General features: G+C 39.4%; 1 protein-coding gene across 4 annotated transcripts in view; it reads left to right on the forward strand.

Moving 5' to 3' along the window:
- TRPM3 (transient receptor potential cation channel subfamily M member 3) overlaps positions 1–25,054 on the forward strand; it is a 332,704-nt gene that overhangs the window by 197,555 nt on the left and 110,095 nt on the right. For all 4 annotated transcript variants that reach the window (XM_033237111.1, XM_033237115.1, XM_033237113.1 and 1 more), the window contains 2 exons: positions 22,607–22,707; positions 24,121–24,255. In XM_033237111.1, the coding sequence (XP_033093002.1) occupies positions 22,607–22,707; positions 24,121–24,255 (236 nt within the window). The remainder of the gene's footprint in view (positions 1–22,606; positions 22,708–24,120; positions 24,256–25,054) is intronic.

Genomic DNA, 25,054 nt, shown 5'->3' on the forward strand with positions numbered 1-25,054 from the left:
TTATCTTCCTTTCACACCTTGAATGATTTTTTAAATGTATCTGGTATTTATTGTAATAGCTCCAGTTTCATTTATAATTAAGCTATTTGGATCTTCTCTCTTTTCTTGGTTAATATTGCTAATGGCCTATCAGTTTTGTTTATCTTTTCCAAGAACCCCTTTTTGTTCATGTATCTTTTGTATTTTTTGTTCCAGTTTCATTTAGTTCTGTTCTAATCTTTGTTATTTCTTCTGTTGGGTTGGGTTTAGTTTGTCCTTGTTTCTCTAGTTCCCGTACGCACGAAATTAGGTTGTCCATTTGTGCTCCTTCAGGCTTTTTGATTTAGGCATTTAATGCTGTGAACTTTCCTCTTAGCACCACTTTTGCTGTATCCCAGGGGTTTTGATAAGTTGTGTCACTATTATGCATTTCAAAGAATTTTTTAATTTTCGTATTGATTTCATTGTTAACCCAAAAATCATTCCAGAGCAGATTATTTAATTTTCATGTGTTTGTACAGTGTTGAGGGTTCCTTTTGGAGTTGATCTCTAGTTTTATTCCACTAGGGTCAGAGGAGGTACTTGATATAATTTCAATTTTCTTAAATTTATTGAGATTTGTTTTGTGACCTATCATATGGTCTATCTTGGGAATGTCCCATGTGCTGATGAATAGAATGTGTAGTCTACAGTTGTTGGGAAGGATATTCTGTAAACTAAACATCTGTTAAGTTCATTTGTTCTAGGGAGTAGTTTAAGTCCATTTTGTTGTTGTTGAGTTTCTATCTTGATGATCTGTCTAGTGCTGTCCATGGAGTATTGAAGTCCTCCCCTATTATTGTGTTGCTGAGAGAATAGTAAATATCACCTAAGTTACTGCTTAGTAAGTATTCATTTTCATAGCATGATTGTTTAAAGTGAAGAGCTTTTTAAAAAATTTTTTAGAAATGGGGTCTTGCTATGTTGCCCAGGCTGGTCTTAAATGTCTGACCTCAAGTGATCCTCTTGCCTCAGCTTCCCAAAGTACTGGAATTATAGGTGTGACCTTTTATTTATGATTATCGGGGAAGGGTAGCAATTAAGATGGAGTGATTGGGATCAGTGAGGCTGGTGGATGTGAGTGGAGTCCAATTTAGAACCAAAATTTGCCATTCCAAAAGAAATGAAGCACACAGAATTCATTTTTAGTTACTTCAGAAATTGGCATCGACAATTAGGTAGCCTTCAAATGACTGTATCCAAAATAGAGACTCACTAGAGAAACCAAAGTAGAACTCAAGGACTCAGGAGAAAAAAAAAAAAAAAAAAAACCTCTCTCTCTCTCTCTCTCTCTCTCTGTCTCTCTCTCTCTCTCTGTCTCTCTCTCTCTCTCTCTCTCTCTCTCTCTCTCTCTCTCTCTGTGTGTGTGTGTGTGGTGTGTGTGTGTGTTTTCCCCATCAGCAGAGACTTTGATACAATCAATAAAGGCTGGCAAATCATTGGAGGTGAATAAAATGTGTTGAGTAAATGAAACCAGTTGGGAATCCAGCTCTTTTCCCTAAAGGCTGTCACTATTATCCTTTCTTAACCCCCGAGGCAAGAAAATGAAGTCATCAAGAACATTAGCTCTGAATGAGACTGCCTGTGTTTGATTCTCATCTCTGGCCCTTCCTAGCTACTTGAACCTGGACAAGTTTCTGTGCCTCAGGTTCCTCATCTGTAAAATGGGGATAATGGTATCTTCCAGGTTGTTGTGAGAATTCAATTTACTAACACATAAAACCAGTGCCTGGCAGAAGCTAAGCATGAAAGAAATGCTACTTATCATTATCTTTCTCATTTATTAAATATAAGCCAAGAAAGAAAACTCCATCTTCCTTCAAATAGCTTCCTTTTACTCAGATGCCTGTTTTGTTTGTCTCTCACAAGCCAAATAAGAATTTCTTCAGCTGAAGTTAATTCAATTTTTCCTGATTTCTTTTAACTTTCTCCTGGGATTCAACTAAAGTTATTTTTACCAAGAGGGGATAGTTACCATTCAGGGTAAGAAACTAGAGCAAAGAATAAATTATACACAGACCTCATCTCCTTTTTTATGTATATGTTCCAAACCTTTAATTTGGTTTTCCTGCACATTCCTAAGAGAGGCTCACCAGGGTAGGCAGTGCCTCCACTCTCAGAGACAAGTGAAGGTGTATCCTAGCAATGCAGGTCACATGATATGGGACCTTTGCTAGTTCCCTTCCACCTTGGCAATCTTCATATAGGTAAAGAATCTGATTTCTTTCAATGAAAGGATGAATGGGTTTTTTTCTCTTTTTCCTTTTCCTTTTTTCTTTTTTTTATTTCAGTAGGTTTTTTGGGGAACAGAAGGTGTTTGATTACATAAACAAGTTATTTAGTGGTGATTTCGAAGATTTTGGTGCACCCATCACCTAAGCAATGTACACTGTACCCAATGTGTAGTCTTTTATCTCTCACCACCCCCACCCTTTCCCCGAAGTCCATAAACTCCAGTGTATCATTCTTGTGCCTTTGCCTCCTCATAGCTTAGCTCCCACATGTGATTGAGAGCATATGATGTTCGGTTTTCCATTTCTAAGTTACTTCACTTAGAATAATAGTCTCCAATTCCATCCAGGTTGCTGTGAATGCCATTATTTAGTTCCTTTTTATGGCTGAGTAGTATTCCATGGTATATATATGCCACAGTTTCTTTAGCCGTTCATTGGTTGATTAGTCTGGAACCCTATTTTGGCAATTGCAAATTTTGCTCCTATAAACGTGTGTCAAAGTATCTTTTTTGTGTAATTACTTCTTTTCCTTTAAGTAGATACCTACTAGTGAGATTATTGGGTCAAATGGTAGATCTACTTTTAGTTCTTTAAGGAATCTCCACTCTATTTTCCATAGTGGTTGTACTAGTTTACATTCTCACCAAGAGTGTAAACGTGTTCCCTTTTCACTGTATCCATGCCAACATCTTTTTATTTTTATTTTTTTATTATGGCCAGTCTCGTAGGAGTTAGGTGGGTATCACATTGTGGTTTTGATTTGCATTTTCCTGATAATTAGTGATGTTGAACATTTTTCCATATGCTTTTTGGCCACTCGTATATCTTCTTTTGAGAATTGTCTATTCATGTCCTTAGCCCACTTTTTGATGGGATTGGTTTTTGTTTTTTGTTTGTTTTTTTTTCTCTTGCTGATTGGCTTGAGTTCTTTGTAGATTCTGGATATTAGCCCATTGTTGGATGTATAGATAGTAAAAATTTTCTCTGACTCTGTGGGTTGTCTGTTAACTCTGCTGATTATTTCTTTTGCTGTGCAGAAGCCTTTTAGTTTAATAAGTCCCATCTGTTTATTTTTGTTTTTGCTGCATTTACTTTTGGGTTCTTGGTCATAAAGTCTTTGCCTAAGCTAATGTCTAGAAGGATTTTTCGTATGTTATCCTCTAGAATCTTTATGGTTTCAGGTCTTAGATTTAAGTCTTTGAGCCATCTTGAGTTGATTTTTGTATAAGGTGAGAGATGAGGATCCAGTTTCATTATTCTACATATAGCTGGCCAATTATCCCTGCACTGTTTGTTGAATAGGTGTCCTTTCTCTACTTTACGTTTTTGTTTGCTTTGTCAAAGATCAGTTGACTGGTTGTAAGTATTTGGGTTTATTTCTGGGTTCTCTATTCTATTCCATGGATCTGCTTACCTATTTTTATACCAGTACCATGCTGTTTTGGTGACTACGGCCTTATAGTTTGAAGTTGTGTAATGTGATGCCTCCAGATTTGTTCTTTTCCTTAGCCTTGCTTTGGCTATGCGGGCTCTTTTTTCATTCCATATGAATTTGAAGATCGTTTTTTTCTAGTTCTGTGAAGAATAATGGTGGTATTTTGATGGGAATTGCATTGAATTTGTAGATTGCTTCTAGCAATATGGTCATTTTCACAATATTAATTCTACTCATTCATGAGTGTGAGATGTGTTATTTGTTTGTGTCTTTGTGTTATTGTTTGTGCTGATTTCTTTCAGCAGTGTTTCATAGTTTTGCTTATAGAGGTCTTTCACATCCTTGGTTTGGTATATTCCTAAATATATGTATTAGTCCATTTCCATGCTACTGATAAAGACATACCTGAGACTGGGTAATTTATAAAGAAAAAGAGGTTTAATTGACTCACAATTCCACATAGCTGGGGAGGCCTCACAATCATGGCAGAAGACAAGGAAGACCAAAGGGACTTCTTACATGGTGGCAGGCAACAGAGTGTGAGAGCCAAACAAAAGGGGTTTCCCCTTATAAAAACATCAGATCTTGTGAGACGTATTCACTGCCACGAGAACAGTATGGGAGAAAATGGGAGAAACCTCTTCCATGATTCAAATATCTCCCACCGGGTTCCTCCCACAACACATGGGAATTATGGGGGCTACAATTCAATATAAGATTTGGGTGGGGACACAGCCAAACCATATCAGTCGTATATATATATATGTATGTATGTGTATGTATGTATATATATGCATGCAGCTACTGTGAAAGTAATTGAGTTCTTTATCTGATTCTCAGTTTGGTCACTGTTGGTGTACAGCAGAGCTACTGATTTGTGTACATTAATTTTGTATCCTGAAACTTTACCAAATTCATTTACCAGTTCCAGGAGCTTGGATGGGTCTCTAGGGTTTTCTAGTTATACAATCATATCATCTGTCAACAGTGACAGTTTGACTTCCTGTTTTCCAATTTGAATGCCTTTTCCTTCTTTCTCTTGTCTGATTGCTCTAGCTGTGACTTCTAGTACTGTGTTGAATAGAAGTGGTGACAGTGGGTATCCTTATCTTATTCCAGTTCTCAGGGAAAGCTTTCAATTTTTCCCTGTTCAGTAAAATGTTGGCTCTGGATTTGTCATAGATGGCTTTCATTACCTTAAGGTATGTTCCTTCTATGCTGATTTTTCTGAGGGTTTTAATCATAAAATGATGCTAGATTTTGTCAAATGCTTTCTGTATGTCTATTGAAATGGTCATGTGATTTTTGCTTTTAATTCTGTTTATGTGGTGTATCACATTTATTGACTTACCTATGTTAAACCATCCCTGCGTCCCTGGTATGAAACCCACTTGATCATGGTGGATTATCTTTTTGATACACTGTTGGATTCAGTTCGCTAGTATTTTGTTGAGGATTTTTGCATCTATGTTCATCAGGGATATTGGCCTGTAGTTTTCTTGTTATGTCCTTCCCTGATTTTGTTATTAGGGTGATGCAGGCTTCATAGAATGATTTAGGGAGGATTCCCTTTCTCTATGTTTTGAAATAGTGTCAGGAGGATTGGTACCAATTCTTCTGTGAATGTTTGATAGAAATCAGCTGTGAACATCTGGTCCTGGACATTTTTATGTTGGCAATTTTTAAATTACCATTTCAATCTCACTATTTGTTGTTGGTCTGTTCAGAGATTCTATATCTTCATGGTTTAATCTAGGAGGGTTGTATATTTCCAGGAGTTTATCTATCTCCTCTAGCTTTTCTAGTTTATATGCATAAAAGAGCTCATAGTAACCTTGAATAACCTTTTGGATTTCTCTGGTATTGGTTTTACTATCTCCCATTTTATTTGTAATTGAGCTTATTTGAATCTTCTCTCTTCTTTTTTTGGTTAATTTCACTGTCTATGAATTTTATTTATCTTTTCAAAGAACCAGCTTTATGTTTCATTTATCTTTTGTATTTTTGTTGTTGTTTTTATTACACTTTAAGTTCTGGAATATATGTGCAGAACGTGCAGGTTTTTTACATTGGTATACACATGCCATGGTGGTTCGCAGCACCCATCAAACCATCATCTACATTATTTATTTCTCCTAATGCTATGCCTCTCCTAGCCCTCAACCCCCCAGCAGGCCCCAGTGTGTGATGTTCCCCTCCCTGCGTCAATGTGTTCTCATTGTTCAACTCCCACTTATGAACGAGAACATGCATTGTTTGGTTTTCTGTTCTTCAGTCAGTTTGCTGAGAATGATGGTTTCCAGTGTCATCCATGTCCCTGCAAAGGACATGAATTCATCCTTTGTTATGGTTGCATAATATTCCATAGTGTATATGTGCCACATTTTCTTTATCCAGTCTATCATTGATGGGCATTGTGGTTGGTTCCAAGTCTTTGCTATTGTGAATAGTGCTTCAATAAGCATACGTGTGCATGTGTCTTCATAGTAAAATGATTTATAATCCTTTGGGTATATACCCAGTAGTGGGATTGCTGGGTCAAATGGTATTTCTGGTTCTAGATCCTTGAGGAATAGCCACACTGTCTTCCACAATGGTTGAACTAATTTACACTCCCACCAACAGTGTAAAAGCATTCCTATTTCTCCACATCCTCTCCAGCATCTGTTGTTTCCTGACTTTTTAATGATTGCCATTCTAACTGGCGTGAGTTGGTATCTCATTGTGCTTTTGATTTGCATTTCTCTAATGACCAGTGATGATTAACTTTTTTTCATATGTTTGTTGGCTGCATAAATGTCTTCTTCTGAGAAGTGTCTGTTCATATCCTTCACGCACTTTTTGATGGCATTGTTTTTTTCTTGTAAATCTGTTTAAGTTCTTTGTAGATTCTGGATTTATTTCAATGTTTAGAGCTCATTTTAGCAGTTCTTGTAGTGCTGGCTTGGTAGTGGCAAATTCAGTGTTTGAAAAAGACTGTAGCTTTCCTTCATTTATGAAGCTTAGTTTCACTGGACGTAAAATTCTTGGCTGATAATTATTTTGTTTAAGGAGACTAAATATAGGACTCCAATCCCTTCTAGCTTGTAGGGTTTCTGCTGAGAAATCTGTTAATCTGATAGGTTTTTCTTTATAGTTTACCTGATGCTTTTGCCTCATAACTCATAAGATTCTTTTCTTCATCTTGACTTAGATAACCTGATGAGGATGTGCCTAGGCAATGATCTTTTTGTGATGAATTTCCCAGGTGTTCTTGGAGCTTCTTGTATTTGGATGTCTAGGTCTCTAGCAAGGCTGGGAAGTTTTCCTTGATTATTCCCTCAAATGTTTTCCAAACTTTTAGATTTCTTGTCTTCCTCAGGAACAACAATTATTCTTAGGTTTAGACGTTTAACATAATCCCAAACTTCTTGGAGGCTTTGTTCATTTTTGTTTATTCTTTTGTCTTTGTCTTTGATGATTTGGTTTCATTTGAAAGCCTTCCCTTCGAGCTCTGAAGTTCTTTCTTTTGCTTGTTCAGTTCTGTTGCTGAGACTTTCCAGTGCATTTTGCATTTCTCTAAGTGTGTCCTTGATTTCCAGAAGTTGTGATTATTTTTTATTTATGCTCTTTCACTGAAGAATTTTCTTTTCAACTCCTGTATCACATTTTTTATTTACTTAAGTTGGACTTCACCCTTCTCTTGTGCCTCCTTGATTAGCTTAATAAGTGACCTTCTGAATTCTTCTTCTGGCAATTCAGAGATTTTTTCTTGGTTTGGATCCATTGCTAGTGAGCTGGCATGATCTTTTGGGGGTGTTAAAGAACCTTGTTTTGTCATATTACCAGAATTATTTTTCTGGTTCCTTCTCATTTGGGTAGACGATATCAGAGGGAAGATCTGGGTCTCAAGGGCTACTATTCAGATTATTTTCTCCAATCGGATTCTCCCCTAATGTGATATTCTTTCTCCCCCATCCCCTAGGAATGGGGCTTCCTGAGAGCCAAATCGCAGTGATTGTTTTTGCTCTTCTGGATCTGGCCACCCAGCAGAGCTACTGGGCTCTGGGCTGGTACTGGGGAGTATCTGCAAGGAGCCTGTGATGTGATTGCCTTCAGGTCTTGCAACCATGGATACCAGCACCTGCTCTGGTAGAGGTAGCAGGGGAGTTAAGTGGACTCTGAGTGTCCTTGGTCGAGTTTTTGTTTAGTGCCCTGCTTTTGTGTTGGTTGGCCTCCAACCAGGAGGTGGCGCTTTCAAGAGCTCATCAACTGTGATCCTATAGGGAGGATGCGAGCTTGCCCTAGGGACACCTGGTTAAGTATTCAGGTTTCTCAGGCAGTGAGCAGGACCATAGAGCTCCCAAGAGATTATGACCTCTGTCTTCAGCTACCAGGGTGGATAGAGAAAGACCACCAGGTAGGGGCAGAGATAAGAGTGTCTGAGCTAAGTCTCTCCTTGGGCAGGGCTTGCTGTGGCTGCTGTGGGGGATGGGGGTGTGGTTCCCAGTCCAATGGAGTTATATTCCAAGGGGGATTATGGTTGCCTCTACTGAGTCATACAGGTCACTGGGGAAGTGAGGGAAAGCCAGCAGTCACAGGCCTCACCCTGCTCCCACACAGTCCATAGTCCCAAAGGCCAGTCTAACTCCCACCATGCCCCCACAACAGCACCAAGTCTATTTCCAGACATCCAGTGACCAGGGCTGAGAACTTGCCCCAGACCACTAGCCTCCCCATTGAGAAACCAAGCAGACTCAGATTTTCAGCCTCACAGGGAACCTGCAGCAGTGATCCAGTTCCTTCAAAGGGTCTATGGATTCTCTCAGCTTTCCTGGTATGTTCCTGAGGTAGTTCTTGGAGCAAAAGTTCATGATCTGAGTCTCCACACACTGCTCTATTTGTCCAAGCAGGGGCTGCAAGCTAGTCCTGACTCCTCCCCACCATCTTCCTTAATTTCAGATGGATGCATTTTCATTGACTGCGCTGTATTGCATTTAATTGCAACATTTACAAATAAAGTATATTTGTGGAAACGAATCAAATCCCTAGGAAGAATATTTAATCCAGACAAAATTATTTAGATAAGACAAAAACGATCCAAAGACCACAACAAGAAGTGTTCCTCAACATTGTTATAGGGAGGGGTGGCATTATCCTGTATATCGTAAAGTCATGACACGACTGTGAACATGGCAAGGTTGGCAAATCCTGCTCCCTCCACATCCTAGTCCATCAAGCAAGACCATACTTATACTATCCATGTCAGATAAGACACCTGACTTTTTTTCTTTAACAACTCTCCCAAGGAGGATCCACAGCCTTCATTTACAACCCATTGAAGTGTTTAGCAACTCTCAAGGCATTTTTTGAAAAATATTCCCCCAGCACTGATGCTCAAATCCCCAAACAACTATTTCCTGCAACATGTAATCATTAAGGCCATGACATGCTTGTGATGTCTTACCTCAAGTGGTCCCTGATTCTGGTCTGCAACTCCCTCATCATTTAAGCCGTATCCTCTAATACCCTGCCCACATTCCTCCGTTGTCTCCAAGTCCCCGTTCCCTCTCACCTTCAGCAGATGCTATCCCTTGTTACTACTTATAATATTCAGTCTCAGCCAAGCTTCCTTCCTATCATTCTTTTCCATTCACGAATATTAGTTGATTCACTCACCCTCTTTGCTTTTCCTCTTCTCTCTGAAGACCTCTCTTCTTGGCTAAACCCTAATCCTCCCTGGTCTCCATTCTCTAGGATCTCATCCATCATGTACTTGCTCTTTCCTTTTACACTTTCACTGTTTCCCTTTCCAAGGGCTTTTCCCCCTTCTGCTATAAGCACATTCAAGGCCCTCATCAACCTAAGAAGTCCTTGGCTACTCTTCACCAAGCCCTGCAAGGTAGCATCTAACCTTTCCCCTCTTAACCAGCAAACTCTGAGAGGTAGTCAGCCTTCCTACAACCTTCCTCACCTCCAGCACTCTAAATTCTTGACTCACTCACTCACTCTGCAAACTCTTGCGTCCCAGCTTCTACCCCACCAAATGTATTCACACAGCTTTCCACACTCCTGAAGATTCCAAATGGTCTCCTAACCCCAGTAATCATCTTCCTGAAGCTCTCAGTCACTTTGGCAGTGTTGATTTTATCCACTTCCTCCTGCAACTATTTTCTACTTTGAGGGGAAACCACAGTTTAAAGCCTAATTCTGTGAGTTACTCTGCCTCTCTGAGCCTATTTTCCAATTAGCAAAGTTGGAATAGATACTCACTGTACGGATTTTTTGTGAGCATTAAATGAGATCATACATGTAATATACCTAGCATGTAATTGGCTGTCACAGTAAGATGAAAACTCTATTTATTTTTACTTTTCCTTGGTGTCAAAGTTCCTGAGTATTCTGCCTTTCTGATGACTCCTTTGTCTTCTTCATTAGATATACCTATTTCTTCACTTCACCTTCTACCAAACTTATAAAGTCCCATGGTTTTAAATATCATGTCTACACGAATAACCTCTAGGTCTGCCTCCAAACCTAGCTTCCCTCCCTGCCCACCCCTTTCTGATTGCCTACTGGACCACTCCTTCAGGTGTCACTTAGCACTTCAAATTCAATCAAAGTAACTGTCTTAAAATATAATAATAATAATAATAATATAAACAAAGTAATCATCTCTCCTCCAAAACCTGATTTCTACCTGATTTTCCTATTTCTGTTCATATAGCCACCATCTTTTCAATTATCTAGGTTCAAAGCCTCCTCCAAATTCCTCCCTTTGTCCAAGAAAATGCTTGCCAATTCTGAGCAATTTTTGCCTCCACAATATCTGTCCTGTCAATCCCATGTGGATCTGTTCATTTTCCTCCTTGCTCAGCAACTTAGGCCTTCAGGATTTTTTCTTTGATTTATTGCAGTGGCCTCTGAAGGATCTTCCTCCTTCCTATTGAGCACATTCCTGTCCATTCCCAGTATTTCAGTTAGAGGAATAATAATAATACTAACGCAAAGCTTTGATCAAGACATTCTTCTACCTATAAAATCCTTCACGACTTGCAATGTAGACATGACTACTTGAACTCATCCTTCTCTTCTTCTCCTGGAAAGCTTCAAGAAATAGTAAAGAAAAAAGAAAGAAAGACAAACAATCAGACTGCATTTTTGGTGAAGCTAGGAACTATATTCCAAAATGTTTGTATATACAGGAGCTATGCGGGAGGAAGGAGGAAGGGGTGAAAGCAGAGGAGATAGAAATTAATAGTGGCAAATGTAGACTCTGTTAATTTAGACTCTGCTCCCTGGGAGTACTTAACATTTCCCAGGAGGAAACATATTCAGTATACCAGCATCCCAGGGGTGACATGCGAAGTCTATAAATATGTGTGAATGGAGAACGATTAGGCTGTGGGCTTGAAGGTTATTCACACTCGATATTCAGTGATGTTCATATGAAAGAATGAAAGCTTATCTTATAAAAGAGAGAAATCCCTCAAAACAACTCCCCCAGCTAATAAGAAGACACTCATTTCAAGAATCCATTACTGTGTAACCATGAGCAACCTGTACTATGAACAACTAAGTTTTGCTTAATTTAGAAAACAATCTACACTGTTCTTTTTGCAGATTCACACCATGTGTTCTCTAGATGCCTTGTTTTCACATGTAACCAAGATGTGAAAAAGACCCTAACGCAAAACAAAATACTTTAACTCAAAAAAAAAAAAAAGAAAGAAAGAAATTAACAGTGGCAGTCCTCACAAAGTGCCAACAAAAATATTATTCCTGGATGTGAGTAACACCCCAACATGCAAAGTTCTCTCCTTTGTCTGGAACAGCATGTGCAAAAACAAGAGTGAGTTGGATGGTGGCAGGAGGCCCTCCTGTCCCTGACTTAGTACACAGAAATAGAGGCGGTGGGCCACGTATTGAATTATGCAGATAAGCCATGCTTGCAGGAGGGAATTTGACGTTGTAGTAGATTAGAAGGAAGCCTTCCAGTTGTGATCATTAATAACTAGCCTGAAATGCTATCCTGGGCCCTTTGTAATGCAACTATTAAATCATAAATAATAAAAAGGGATTAGCATAGACTGCATACAGCGATATTCTAAGAAAGAATAACAAAAGGGCAAAATCTATTAACAGAAGAATAATACTCTTTATAAAAATGTTTCCCGGTAGTCAGAAGTCAAAGTTTCAAAAACACTAAATCAATTTTTCCCCTTTTTATGTGTCTGCTTGATCAGCATTAAACCGCTATGGCTAAAGTTTTACAGAACTATATAACCTGAATGTTGGTCTCTTTGTACACATCTTTTCTATACTGCAGATCTTCATTCACTTTCATATGTGTATCATTTTTACTGTCGTGTTACTTTTGTTCAATAAAAACTTTGTGATAAAAAGTGGAGAAAAATTTTTCTGGGGAACAGATGAACATTATGAATAAGTAGGTATCATAACATTTAAAAATGTTTAATCTTATTGAAGCACTCATCTATGAAGAAATACTTAAAGGTTGAAATACCAAAATTCAGGTAAGAGTCGATGAGGCAGCAAAAGGAGATAAAGTATGAATAGCACACAGGAATGAAGTGTGGGGGAATCATCACAGAATTGCAGATGAAATGAGAAATGGTGCAAGATCAAATATACACTGTGAAAACCCAGTGCAGGACACAGAGGATAGAAATGTGAACAAAAATGAAATGAAATTGCAATAAAGAGTTCATTGGGATTAAAGAGAAATTATATGACAGAAAGTGGAGATCCAACAAAAGCATAACTGGTCTCTATAGAAGGAAACCAAAATAATGAATTAAAGCAAATTTTTAAAATATAATTACAGAATTTAAAATATAATTTAGCTATGTTTTCATTTTTTAAAAATATTAAACTTGATCTAGATATTGAAAGAGCCACCTTATGCCGGGAGGAACTGACCTGCAATCGCCAGTGCCCAGAAAGATCCTAATAAAGTTACTAAACTTCACAGAAAAAGAAAAGATACCCTGGGCCTCCAGGCAAAATGATCAAGTCTTTTATGAGGGGGAAAATTGAGCTGGCCTTAGACTTTCTTTTTCCTCTTTCAACTTTTATTTTAGATTCCGGGTACCTGTGCAGGCTTGTTACATGGGAAAATTGCATGTCCCTGGGGTTTTGCGTACAAATTATTTCATCATCCAGGTAGCAGTGAGCATAGGACTCAATGGTTAATTTTTCAGTCTTCACCCTCCTCCCACCCTCCACCCTCAAGTAAGTCCCAGTATCTCTTGTTCTCCCCTTTGTGTCCATGTGTACTCAGTGTTTAGCATCCACTTATAATTGAGAACACTGATATTTGACTTTCTGTTCCTGTGTTAATTTGCTTAGAATAATGGCCTGCAGCTGCATCCATGTTGCTGCAAAGGACATGATTTCATTCTTTTTTAAGGCTGTGTAATAGTCCATGGTGTATATATACCATATTTTCTTTATCCAATTCACCATTAATGGGCAGGGTTGATTCCATGTCTTTGCTATTGCAAAAAGTGCTGTGGTAAAAATACATGTGCATGTGTCTTTGTGGTAGAATAATTAATATTCCTTTGAGTATATACCCAGTAATGGGATTACTGGGTTGAATGGTAGTTCTAAGTTCTTTGAGATATCTCTGGACAGCTTTCCACAGGAGCTGAACTAATTTACATTCCTACTACATTATAATAATGCTTATTATAGCAGTATATAAGCGTTCCCTTTTCTCTGCAGCCTCACCAAAATCTGTTATTTTTTTTTGACTTTTTAGTGCTAGCCATTCTGAATGGCATGAGATAGTATCTCATTTTGGCTTTGATTTGCATTTCTCTAATGATTAGTGATATTGAGCATTTTTTCCCCATGATTATTGGCCACATGTATATACTTCTTTTAAGAAGTATCTGTTAAGCTGGGTGTGGTGACTAACACCGGTAATCCCAGCACTTTAGGAGGCCGAGGCTGGCAGATTGCTTGAGGTCAGGAGTTCAAGACCAGCTTGGCCAACATGGCAAAACAGTGTCTCTCCTAAAAATACAAAAATTAGCCAGGCATGGTGGTGGACACTTGTAATCCCAGCTACTCGGGAGGCTGCAGCAAGAGAATTGCTTGAACCTGGGAGGCAGAGGTTGCAGTCAGCTGAGATTGAGCCATTCCATTCCAGCCTGGGTGATAGAGTGAGACTCCATCTCAAAAAAAAAAAAAAAAAAAAAGCGTCTGTTTATGTCTTTTGCCCATTTTTAAATGAGGTTATTTTTACTTGTGAATTTGCTTAAGTTCCTTATATATTCTGGATATTAGACCTTTGTTGGATGTATAATTTGCAAATATTTTCTCCTATTCTTTAGGTTGTTCATTTACTCTGTTGATAGTTTATTTTGTTGTGCAGAGGCTCCTTAGGTTAATTAGGTCTCACTTGTCTAATTTGGTTTTGCTGCAGTTGCTTTTGGAGTCTTTGTTGTGAAATCTGTGCCAGGTGCTATGTCCAAAATGATATGTCCTAGGTTTTCTCTTGGGATTGTCATAGTTTTAGGTTTTATATTTAAGCCTTTAATCCAGCTTGAGTTGATTTTTGTATGTAGTGAAAGGAAAGGGTCCAGTTTCAATCTTCTGCATATGGCTAACCAGTTATCCCAGCTCCATTTACTGAATATGGAGTCCTTGCCCTATTGCTTGCTAATGTTGACTTTGTCAAAGATCTGATTCCTGTAGGTATGTGGCTTTGTTTCTGGGTTCTTTAACCTGTTCCATTGGTTTATGTGTCTTTCTTTTGTACTAGTATGATGCTGGTTTTATTATTGTAGCCTTGTGGTATACTTTGAAGTCAGGGAGTGTGATGCCTCCAGCTTTGTTCTTTTTACTTAGGATTGCTTTGGCTCTTCAGGCTCTTTTTGGGTTGCATATGAATTTTAGAATAGGTTTTCCTTTTCTTTTTTTCTGAGATGTGATTTCACTGTGATGCCCAGGCTGCCGTGATCATGGCTTAATGCAGCCTCGACCTCCCAGGCTCAAGTGATCCTCCCATCTCGGCCTCCCAAGTAGCTGGGACCACAGGTACATGCCATCATGCCTGTCTACTATTTTGTATTACTTATAGAGATGAGGTCTCCCTGTGTTGCCCAGGTTGGTCTCAAACTCCTGGGCTCAAGTGATCTTCCTGCCTCTGTCTCCAAAAATGCTGGGAATACAGGCATAAGCCACCATACCTGGCCAGTTTTTTCTAATTCTATGAAAAATTACACTGGTAATTTGATACAAATAGCATTGAATCTGCATGTTGCTTTGAGTAGTATGGCCATTTTAACAATGTTAATTATTCCTATCCATGAGCATGTAATGTTTTTCCATTTGTTTATGTTTCTCTGATTTTTTTCAATAGTGTTTTGTAATTCTCACTACAGAGATCTTTCACCACCCTTGTTAGCTAGGTATTCCTAAATATTTTATTGTTTTTGTAGCTATTGTGACTGAGATTGCATTCTTGATTTGTCTCTCAGCTTGGACATTATTGGTGTGTAGAAATACTACTGATTTTTGTACATTTATTTTGTATTCTGAAATTTTACTGAAGTTGTTTATCACTTCTAGGAGACTTTGGGCAGAGACCATGGGACTTTCTATGTATAAATCATATTGTCTATGAACAAAGATAGTTTGACTTCCTCTCTTCCTATTGGGATGCCTTGTATTTCCTTATTTTGCCTGATTGCTCTGTCTAGAGATTCTAGTACTATGTTGAATACAAGTAGTGAGAATGGGCATCCTTGTCTTGTTCCAGTTCTCAAGGGGAATGCTTCCAGCTTTTGCCTGTTCAGTCTGATGGCGGCTGTAGGTTTGTCATAGATGGCTCTTATTTTTTTAAGGTATATTCCTTCAGTGCCTAGTTTGTTGAAGGTTTTTAACATAAAGGGATGTTGAATTTTGTTGAAAGCTTTTTCTGTGTCTATGAAGATGATCGTGTGTTTTTTGTTTTTAGTTCTGTTTATGTGATGAATCACATTTATTTATTTTTGTATGATGAACCAACCTTGCATCCCAGGAAAAAAGCCTACTTGATCATGGTGGATAAGATTTTTGATGTGCTGCTGGATTCAATTTGCTAGTATTTTGTTGATAAATTTTGCTTGTGTGTTCATTAGGGATATTGGCCTGAAGTTCTCTTTTTTACATTATGTCTCTGTCAGGTTTGGTTATGAATGATGCTGACCTCATAAAATGAGTTAAGGAAGCATCATTCCTCTTCAATTTTTGGAATATTTTCAGTAGGATTGGTACCACCTCTTATTTATATGTCTAGTAAAATTTAGCTGTGAATCTCTCTGGTATAGGGCATTTTCTTGTTGGTAGATTTTTTATTACTGATTCCATTTCAGAACTTGCTATTGGTCGGTTCAGGTATTCAGTTTCTTCCTGGTTCAATCTTGGGAGGTTGTATGTTACAAGAAATTTATTGATTTCTTCTAGGTTTCTAGTTCTTGTGCATAGAGGTGTCCCTAATAGTCTCTGAGGTTTTTGTTTTTTGTTTTTTGTTTTTTCCATGGGGTCAGTGGTAATGTCATCTTTGTCATTTCTGATTGTGTTTATTTGGCTCTTCTCTCTTTTTTCTTTATTAGTCTAGCTAATGGTCTATCCATCTTACATATTTTTTCAAAAAATCAAATCTTAGTTCCATTGATTATTTTTTATTATTATACTTTAAGTTCGGGGATACATGTGCAGAACATGCAGGTTTGTTACATAGGTATACATGTGGCATGGTGGTTTGCTGTACCCATCAACCCATCGTCTACATTAGGTATTTCTCCTAATGCTATCCCTCCCCTAGCTCCTCACCCCCTAACAGGCCCTGGTGTGTGATGTTCTCTTCCCTCTGTCCGTGTTTTCTCATTGTTCAACTCCCACTTATGAGTGAGAACATGCAGTGTTTGGTTTTCTGTTCCTGTGTTAGTTTGCTGAGAGTGATGGTTTCCAGATTCATCCATGTCCCTGCAAAGGTCATGAACTCATCCTTTTTCATGGTTGCATAGTATTCCGTGGTGTATATGTGCCACATTTTCTTTATCCAGTCTATCATTGATGGGCATTGTGGTTGGTTCCAAGTCTTTGCTATTGTGAATAGTGCTTCAATAAGCATACGTGTGCATGTGTCTTCATAGTAAAATGATTTATAATCCTTTGGGTACATACCCAGTAATGGGATTACTGGGTCAAATGGTATTTCTGGTTCTAGATCCTTGAGGAATCGCCACACTGTCTTCCACAATGGAAGAACTAATTTACACTCCCAACAGTGAAAAAGCGTTCCTATTTCTCCACATCCTCTCCAGCAAATGTTTCCTGACTTTTTAATGATTGCCATTCTAACTAGCGTGAGTTGGTGTCTTATTGTGATTTTGATTTAAATTTCTCTAATGACCAGTGATGATTAACTTTTTTTCATATGTTTGTTGACTGCACAAATGTCTTCTTTTGCAGTGTCTGTTCATATTCTTTGTCCACTTTTTGATGGAGTAGTTTTTTTCTTGTAAATTTGTTTAAGTTCTTTATAGATTCTGGATATTAGCCCTTTGTCGGATGGATAGATTTCAAAAATGTTCTCCCATTCTTTAGGTTGCCTGCTCATTCTGATGATAGTTTCTTTTGCTGTGCAGAAGCTCTTCAATCTAATTAGATCCCATTTGTCAGTTTTGGCTTTTGTTGCCATTGCTTTTGGTGTTTTAGTCATGAAGACTTTGCCCATGCCTATGTCCTGAATGGTATTGCCTAGGTTTTCTTCTAGGGTTTTTATGGTGTTGGGTTTTATGTTTAAGTCTTTAATCCACCTTGAGTTAATTTTTGTATAAGGTGTAAGGAAGGGGTCCAGTTTCACTTCTCTGCATATAGCTAGTCAGTTTTCCAAACACTATTAAATAGGGAATCCTTTCCCCATTGCTTGTTTTTGTCATGTTTATCAAAGATCATGTTGTTGTTGATGTGTGGCATTATTTCTGAGGCCTCTGCTCTGTTCCATTGATCTATATATCTGTTTTGGTACCCATACCATGCTGTTTTTGTTACTGTAGCCTTATAGTAAAGTTTGAAGACGGGAAGTGTGATGCCTCCAGGTTTGTTATTTTTGCTTAGGATTGTCTTGGCTATGTAGGCCCTTTTTTGATTCCATATGAAATTTAAGATAGTTTTTTTCTGATTCTGTGAAGAAAGCCAATGGTAGCTTGATGGGAATAGCATTGAATCTATAAATTACTTTCGGCAGTATGGCCATTTTCACAATATTGATTCCGCCTATCCATGAGCATGGAATGTTTTTCTGTTTGTTTGTGTCCTCTCTTATTTCCTTGAGCAGTGGTTTATAGTTCTCCTTGAACAGGTCCTTCACATCCCTTGTAAGTTTTATTCCTAGGTATTTTATTCTCTTTGTAGCAATTGTGAATGGGAGTTCACTCACGATTTGGCTTTCTGTTTGTCTATTATTGGTGTATAAAAATAGTTGTGATTTTTGCACATTGATTTTGTACCCTGAGACTTTGCTGAAGTTGCTTATCAGCTAAAGGAAATTTGGGGCTGAAACGGTGGGGTTTTCTGAATATACAATCATGTCATCTGTGAGCAGAAACAGTTTTACTTCCTCTCTTCCTGTATGAATACTCCTTATTTCTTTCTCTTGCCTGATATCCCTGGCCAGAACTTCCAATACTGTGTTGAATAGGAGTAGTGAGAGAGGGCATCCTTGCCTTGTGCCAGTTTTCAAAGGGAATACTTTCAGCTTTTGCCCATTCAGTATGATATTGGCTGTGGGTTTGTCATAAATAGCTTTTATTATTTTGAGATACATTCCATCAATACCTAGTTTATTGAGAGTTTTCAGCATGAAGGGGTGTTGAATTTTATTGAAGGCCTTTTTTGCATCTATTGAGATAATCATGTGGTTTTTGTCGTTGGTTGTCCAATGACTCCATGTTTAGCCCTCATTTCAGGAGGGCAGCCTGGCCAGCAGATTGCTCCAGCCAATTGGCAAAATACTTCTGTCGTGGGGACATGCAAGATCAGATAGCCAGAATGGTTCTGCTACATTGATTTGTTTCTATAAGCACAGGTCCCACATACCCTAGGAGTGGCACTGCTCCTTCACAGCACTTATATAGTCTGAAAGTATGCAGTTCATGAGTTTATTTGCTTACTTCCGAGTACTTCCCCGCCACCAGTAGGATGTAAGCTCTGTGAAGAGGTTGACCTTAGCTACCTTGTTTGTCACTAGATGTTCAATGACAAATCAGTTTCCAGCAGGGAAAGTGTTCAATGAATATCTGTTGAGGACATAAATTAATTACTGCATGAAATAATGTATTTAATTACAGACTTCTCCTCTTGACTGTAAGCTCTCAAGACAAAGTATTCTGCTTTATACATCTTGGTCCTCATGCTGGCATACTGCCTCCCATATGAGGAGGCATGAAATCATTATCTTTGAGTGCATAAATAATTAAATGAACAAACAGATGAATGAGTGAATGAATGAACATACGCTATCTACATTAGACGTTCTTAATTTTATCCTCACATTAGAATCACTGGGGAACTTTTGAAAACTGCAATGCCTGGGACCAATTAAACTAGAATCTGTGGGGGTGTGCCCCAGGCATGAGTATATTTTAAAGCTCTTTAGGCAATTCCAAGTGCACAGCCATAGTTGAGAATAGGGTGACCAGCCACCAGGTTTATTCAGGATTGATACATCTCCCAGAGTGCAGGAATTTAAATGCTAACACTATGACTACACTGTGCAAGCCTGGATGGCTGGTCACCCTAGCTGAGAACCACTGATCCAAACTGTCACCCACGGCCATTCTTGAGTGACGTATTTTCAATTTTTGAAAATCAAGATTCGTTGGTTTCATGCTTCCATTTGACACTTGCCTAATTACATTCAGGCCTGTAGCTCACCTTGACCTCAATAACTGCTTCCTGCTATGTGTCCCTGTTTAGGCTCGAGCTGCTATTATTGACTTGGGTGACATACTAATTTGTAACATACAAATGGCAAAGGGAATGATTAAACCTTTCCAGCAAGTTAGCACCAACCAGTAGACCAGCTAAAGAAGCAAAGGAACATGTAAAGTGCTACCTTTTCAAAAGCAGTCGCAATGAGCCCTCACTTCTTTTCCTTCCCAAATTGATGACAGTATATTTTGACACATTTCTACTTATCACTTGTGTATGCCAGTTACCCTGGTATGAGTGTGCAGTCCCTCTTGTTACCTGAGGAGATAAATAATTTTTAATGGAAAATTCCATGTGAAAGCTGAAATGATATTCATCATTGTAAACACTAATAAATTTACTTCAAGTATGTGGTCGATAATAAGGGCATTAATGTGTGGACACCAGAATCAGAAATGCTCTTCAACCTATGAAGGGAACTGAGCACCACAGCTCTCAAGGGCCTTGTTACTCAAAGCGTGGCCCCAGATCAGCAGCAGCAGCCTCATCTGGGAGCTTGTTATACACACGGAACCTTAGGCCCCACCCAAGAGCTACTGAATCAGGTCTGCAGCTGTGACCCAAGAATCTGTGTCTTAAAAAGTTCTCCGAGTTGTACTCATGCATGCTAAAATTTGAGAAGTATTCACTTAGCAAATATTTTTTGCCTAATGTATAATGTCAGTATCTCAGAGCCCAGAGGGAAGAGGCGAGGGTAAGCAGGAAAGGAGGCACACAGCGCAGTAGTTCCCAGCCTCTGCTGCATATTGGAAGCACCTGGAGAGCTTTAAAAATATCCACGCCTGGATCCCATCCCAAGCAACATGATTTAATTGGTATGGGATGCACCCTGGGCAAAGCTTCCCAGGTGATTCTAACGTGCAGCAAAGTTTGGGAATCACTGATATGAGTTAACCACCAGGAACCCGGCCCCCCTCCTCATTGTTTCTGGCCTTGACTGCTGGCGAACCCAGAGGAATGAACAGCATACACATTTGCTATCTTCCTTTCCCAAACATCAGAAGCAGCAATGATGAAGAATTCTCCGGATCTGACTCTCACCTCTGGTTTGATGAATACTTGTTCCACTTACTCTGTTGGTAGCTGTTTTATCTTTGACTCTTCAACCTCCCTGGATCTCAGTAGTCTCATGTGTTTCAGTGAGACAGGAGACAATAAGACCCAGTCTCCAGATTAATTGGGATGTTACATATGACATGTGGAAGTGCCTAATACTTTGCCCAGCACACGTTTGATGTTTAAAAACTCTGAGCCAAGGAAGATTGTCTCTTTATCCTCCTCCCTGATCGTGAGATATCCAGCAGCACGAAGCTGGGCAAATATTTATGGGTGTCTCTTCTTCAGAGCACTAAGGGTGTTGGTGAATTGTGAAAAACCTGTTTACACATGAATTCACTTATACAATCTCATTTCAGTCTCACACCCCGGCCACGTAAACCGGATAATATCTATTGCCTCCATTTCACAGATGATCAACAGTGGCTGAGAGGAGGCCATACAGCCACAGGGACTCTCACTTGGACCTCCTGCCTGGAGCCTAATGTTCCTTTAGTTACTGTACTGCTTCCATTTCCAGCTTCCCCTCCAGCTGCTTGGCAGGCTGCCTCTATGTGCAGGATGCATTCACCTAGGAGAGCTCTGGGCTGACAGAACTTCCTGTGATGATAGAAATGTTCTATATCTGTGCTTTCCAGTTCAATAGTCACTAGCCACATGGAACTAAAATGTGGCTAGCCTGACTGAGGAATGATAACTTTAATTTTCTTTAATTTTAATTAATTTAAACTTAGCCACCTGTGAACTGCACAGCTCTAGAGACAGAGTCTGGAGAAAAATGAGAACCTGAGAAATAGTTCCAATGGCTTCTACCCACAAATCAAAGTAAACCTAAGCCACTGCTTTGCCTCTCTGTTAAAAGACCTTCCTAACTCTTTTTCAGGAAAATGGCAAGTTGGTACACTAGTTGATGAGAGCACCTTTCCCATGCAAAATACTATTCAAGGGATGCCTTGAAACTAGTGATTGGCCAGCAGAAGCAAAATGTGTGGTAGAGCAGAGCTTCTTGAAATTGAGTGTGCACACAGGTCATCTGGGATCTTGTGAAAACACAGATTCTGGTTTAGTAGGTCTGGGACAGGGCCTGAGGCTTGCATTTCTAACAAGTGCCAGGGTGGTGCTGCTGCAGCTGCTCTGTGAACCACACTTTGCCTAGCCAGACCGTAGAGCAGTGCTGCTCACCAGGCCAGTTTTGCTCCCTTCACACATGGGGGCATTATGGCAATGTCTAAATACATTTTTGAGCATCATGTCTGGGAGGATGGGGACGGGAAGTGCTATTGACATCTACTGGGTTCAGTCAAAGTGTGCTATTAATAATCTACAATGAACTTGTACGCATGCATCAAAATATCACATGCACACCATAAACATGTACAAGTATTATATATCAAAAAAGCATGGAGCTTCAAAGACCTTCTTTTTAAAAAGCTAACATGGTGAAACCCCATCTCTACTAAAAAATACAAAAAACTAGCCGGGCGTGGTGGCGGGCACCTGTAGTCCCAGCTACTCGGGAGGCTGAGGCAGGAGAATGGTGTAAACCCGGGAGGCGTGGCTTGCAGTGAGCTGAGATCTGGCCGCTGTACTCCAGCATGGGTGACAGAGAGAGACTCTGTCTCAAAAAAAAAAAAAAAAAAAAGTTAAAATTTGTAATAATAATAATAATCTACAATATACAGGGGAGCCCCGTGACAAAGAGTTACCCAAAATGTCAATAACACCAAGTTTGAGAAACCTGTTGTATAGCCAGGTCGGCTCTTCAGGAATAGGGGCATTAATGGCAGAGGGATGGAGCAGGTGCTCTTGGTGTAATAACTGATCATTGTTTTCTCTCTTCCACTCTTTTCTCCCACTTGTCCTCATACAGGAGCCAATGCCTCGGCCCCAGACCAACTGAGCTTAGCTTTAGCCTGGAACAGAGTTGACATCGCTCGCAGCCAGATCTTTATTTACGGGCAACAGTGGCCGGTAGAGTATATGTCGTCACCTGTGAAAAGCCCACTTTGGTTGGGCAAGGGTATTTGTTTAAGAAGCCTCTGAGATGGGCTCAGAAAACGATTGCCTTTTCTTTAAGATGGAACGTGTTCCTTGGCAGCAAAGTCCCTGTCCTGGGCTCCTTTTCTCATATTTAGGAAAGCACCGCCATCTAGTGGAAATTTTAACTGAACACAACTCCAAATATTTCCATCTCTATGAGTTGTCTTTAATAGCAATTTTCAGCTGCAAATGATGCCATTTATTTGAATACATCTGAAAAAAATATAAGATGAAGCTGTATTAAAATTAAGGAAGGGGTATAGTTATTAATTTGCTTCTGATTGTCTTTGATAGAGGCAAAGGGAAGAGGTTGCTGCCCAAGTGGTGGCAGCCCCCGCTGGTTTATGGCTGGGTCACACCTCAGGATGCAGAATTAGCAGGCTTCCCTATGCAGGCACCATCTGGTCCTGGTAGCTGAGCACAGGTCCTCCCTATTTGCAAAGAACAACATGAGGAAACCAATGCTTTATATAACTGTTCTTGGTTTGCTTCCCTCAATTGACTCTACCAAAAATAAAAATTTGAGAGATTGGCCATCAGGTGGTATATGTATGCATCCACAGGAGGCAGCCCAGCAGCCTGAAACTTGATTTCTGTGCCTGGAATCACAGCACTCACTGGCAGGCCTTATCTTACTACTTCCTTTCCCCTAGAGAGTCTCTGCCTGGGATTGAGCCCTTGTCTTCACTCAGTGCTGGTGGAATGCTAACATGGAAAGATTCGTTAGAGTCTAGACCCTGTGACATTTTTGTGAAATGAATTGAATAAAAATCTAAGCCACTGGCAAATCCAGAAAGTAGGCTGGTTGTTCTGCTTTGTTCTGTTCTGTTTTGTTTTGTTTTTCAGTTAAGTGACATCTTTGTGGTCTTGCTTCTACACAGAGACCCAGCATTGATTTAGGGCCTTTGGTCTGTTGACTTGGGTCCCTCTTCTCAAGTCGGCCTGTGGTCTCCCTCAGAGCCTAAGGATGACAAAAATGAGACAGCGAAGTACCCCCTTTGACACTTCGCTGGTGTTGAGATGTTTGATCCGATCATTGCAAGGGGGAAAACCTTGTGAACACTTGCACCTTCTTGGGATCCAGAACAAGAGATTCAGGGAAGAAATAGTTTTTGGAACTAGAAATGCTTGATTTTGATTAACAAAGACAGGTCCCCAAACATGGGAGAGGTTGTGGCTGTCCCAAGAGTGAATCTGTGAACAGTCTTGCTAGCATGTTCTTAGATGTGATGAAGGTTTACCAGATGGCAAAGGCATCCCTTTCTAAGCTGTTCAAGTGAACACTAAAGAACTGCAGTCCTAGATAGACCCTGGGGCAGACTAACTCAGTGACTTGGTTTGCAGGTGGGATCTCTGGAGCAAGCCATGTTGGATGCCTTAGTTCTGGACAGAGTGGATTTTGTGAAATTACTCATAGAGAATGGAGTAAGCATGCACCGTTTTCTCACCATCTCCAGACTAGAGGAATTGTACAATACGGTAGGGCCAAACTAAGGCACTTTTTATTTTCTTTTTTGTTCATTTGTTTTACCTTCTCCTGCCCCCCATATGCCTGTGATTCTCTTCCCTTCTCCTCTCCAAATGCATGGTTCATTGATCATAAATACTCCCTTAGACCTACATAGATGACAAACACCAAGTCACCAAGATTCCGCTTGTTTTAATTGCTCAGTTGTCAGCATCTAAGGCAAAAAGTTTTGTCATAACCTGAGTGTATCATTCTCCTATTCTTACACAAAACCACAAGGCTCTGGAAATGAGAACACAGTTTGTTCTGTAAGGCCAGAGGGTGTTAGAGGCAATTAGCAAAGGAGGATTGATTAAGCATCAAAAAAGGCCAATCAAGGATCCTACACCATTTTGTTATCCTCAGAGCTATGAAGTTCATTCTTCATAGTTCAGTTATAAAATGGAATAAAAGGTAAAATATCTCTTCTTTGGAGTTACTCAAAACTTTTGGGTTTTTTTGTTCGTTTGTTTGTTTGTTTTTTAAGCTTAGTAATGATTTGGTAATTTACTCACTAGGGATACCAAGGAGTAATCATAGGTAAAACTACTGTTTATGAAGTTATTGAGAGCATTCACAGAAGTTAAGTGCATTGGCTCTGAGCTCACACTAAAATCCAGTGAAGTTTAAAGAGCAGAAATTTTTCCCCCATTTAACAAATGAGGAAACTGAGGCTGTCTTAGTCCATTTGTACTACAGTAGCAAGATACCTGAGACTCGGTAATTTATAAACAACAGAAATTTATTTCTCTGGGTTCTGGAGGCCGGAGA

The sequence above is a fragment of the Trachypithecus francoisi genome, unplaced genomic scaffold (genome assembly GCF_009764315.1).
Source record: "Trachypithecus francoisi isolate TF-2019V2 unplaced genomic scaffold, Tfra_2.0 Lachesis_group16, whole genome shotgun sequence".
Classification (NCBI taxonomy): Eukaryota; Metazoa; Chordata; class Mammalia; order Primates; family Cercopithecidae; genus Trachypithecus; species Trachypithecus francoisi.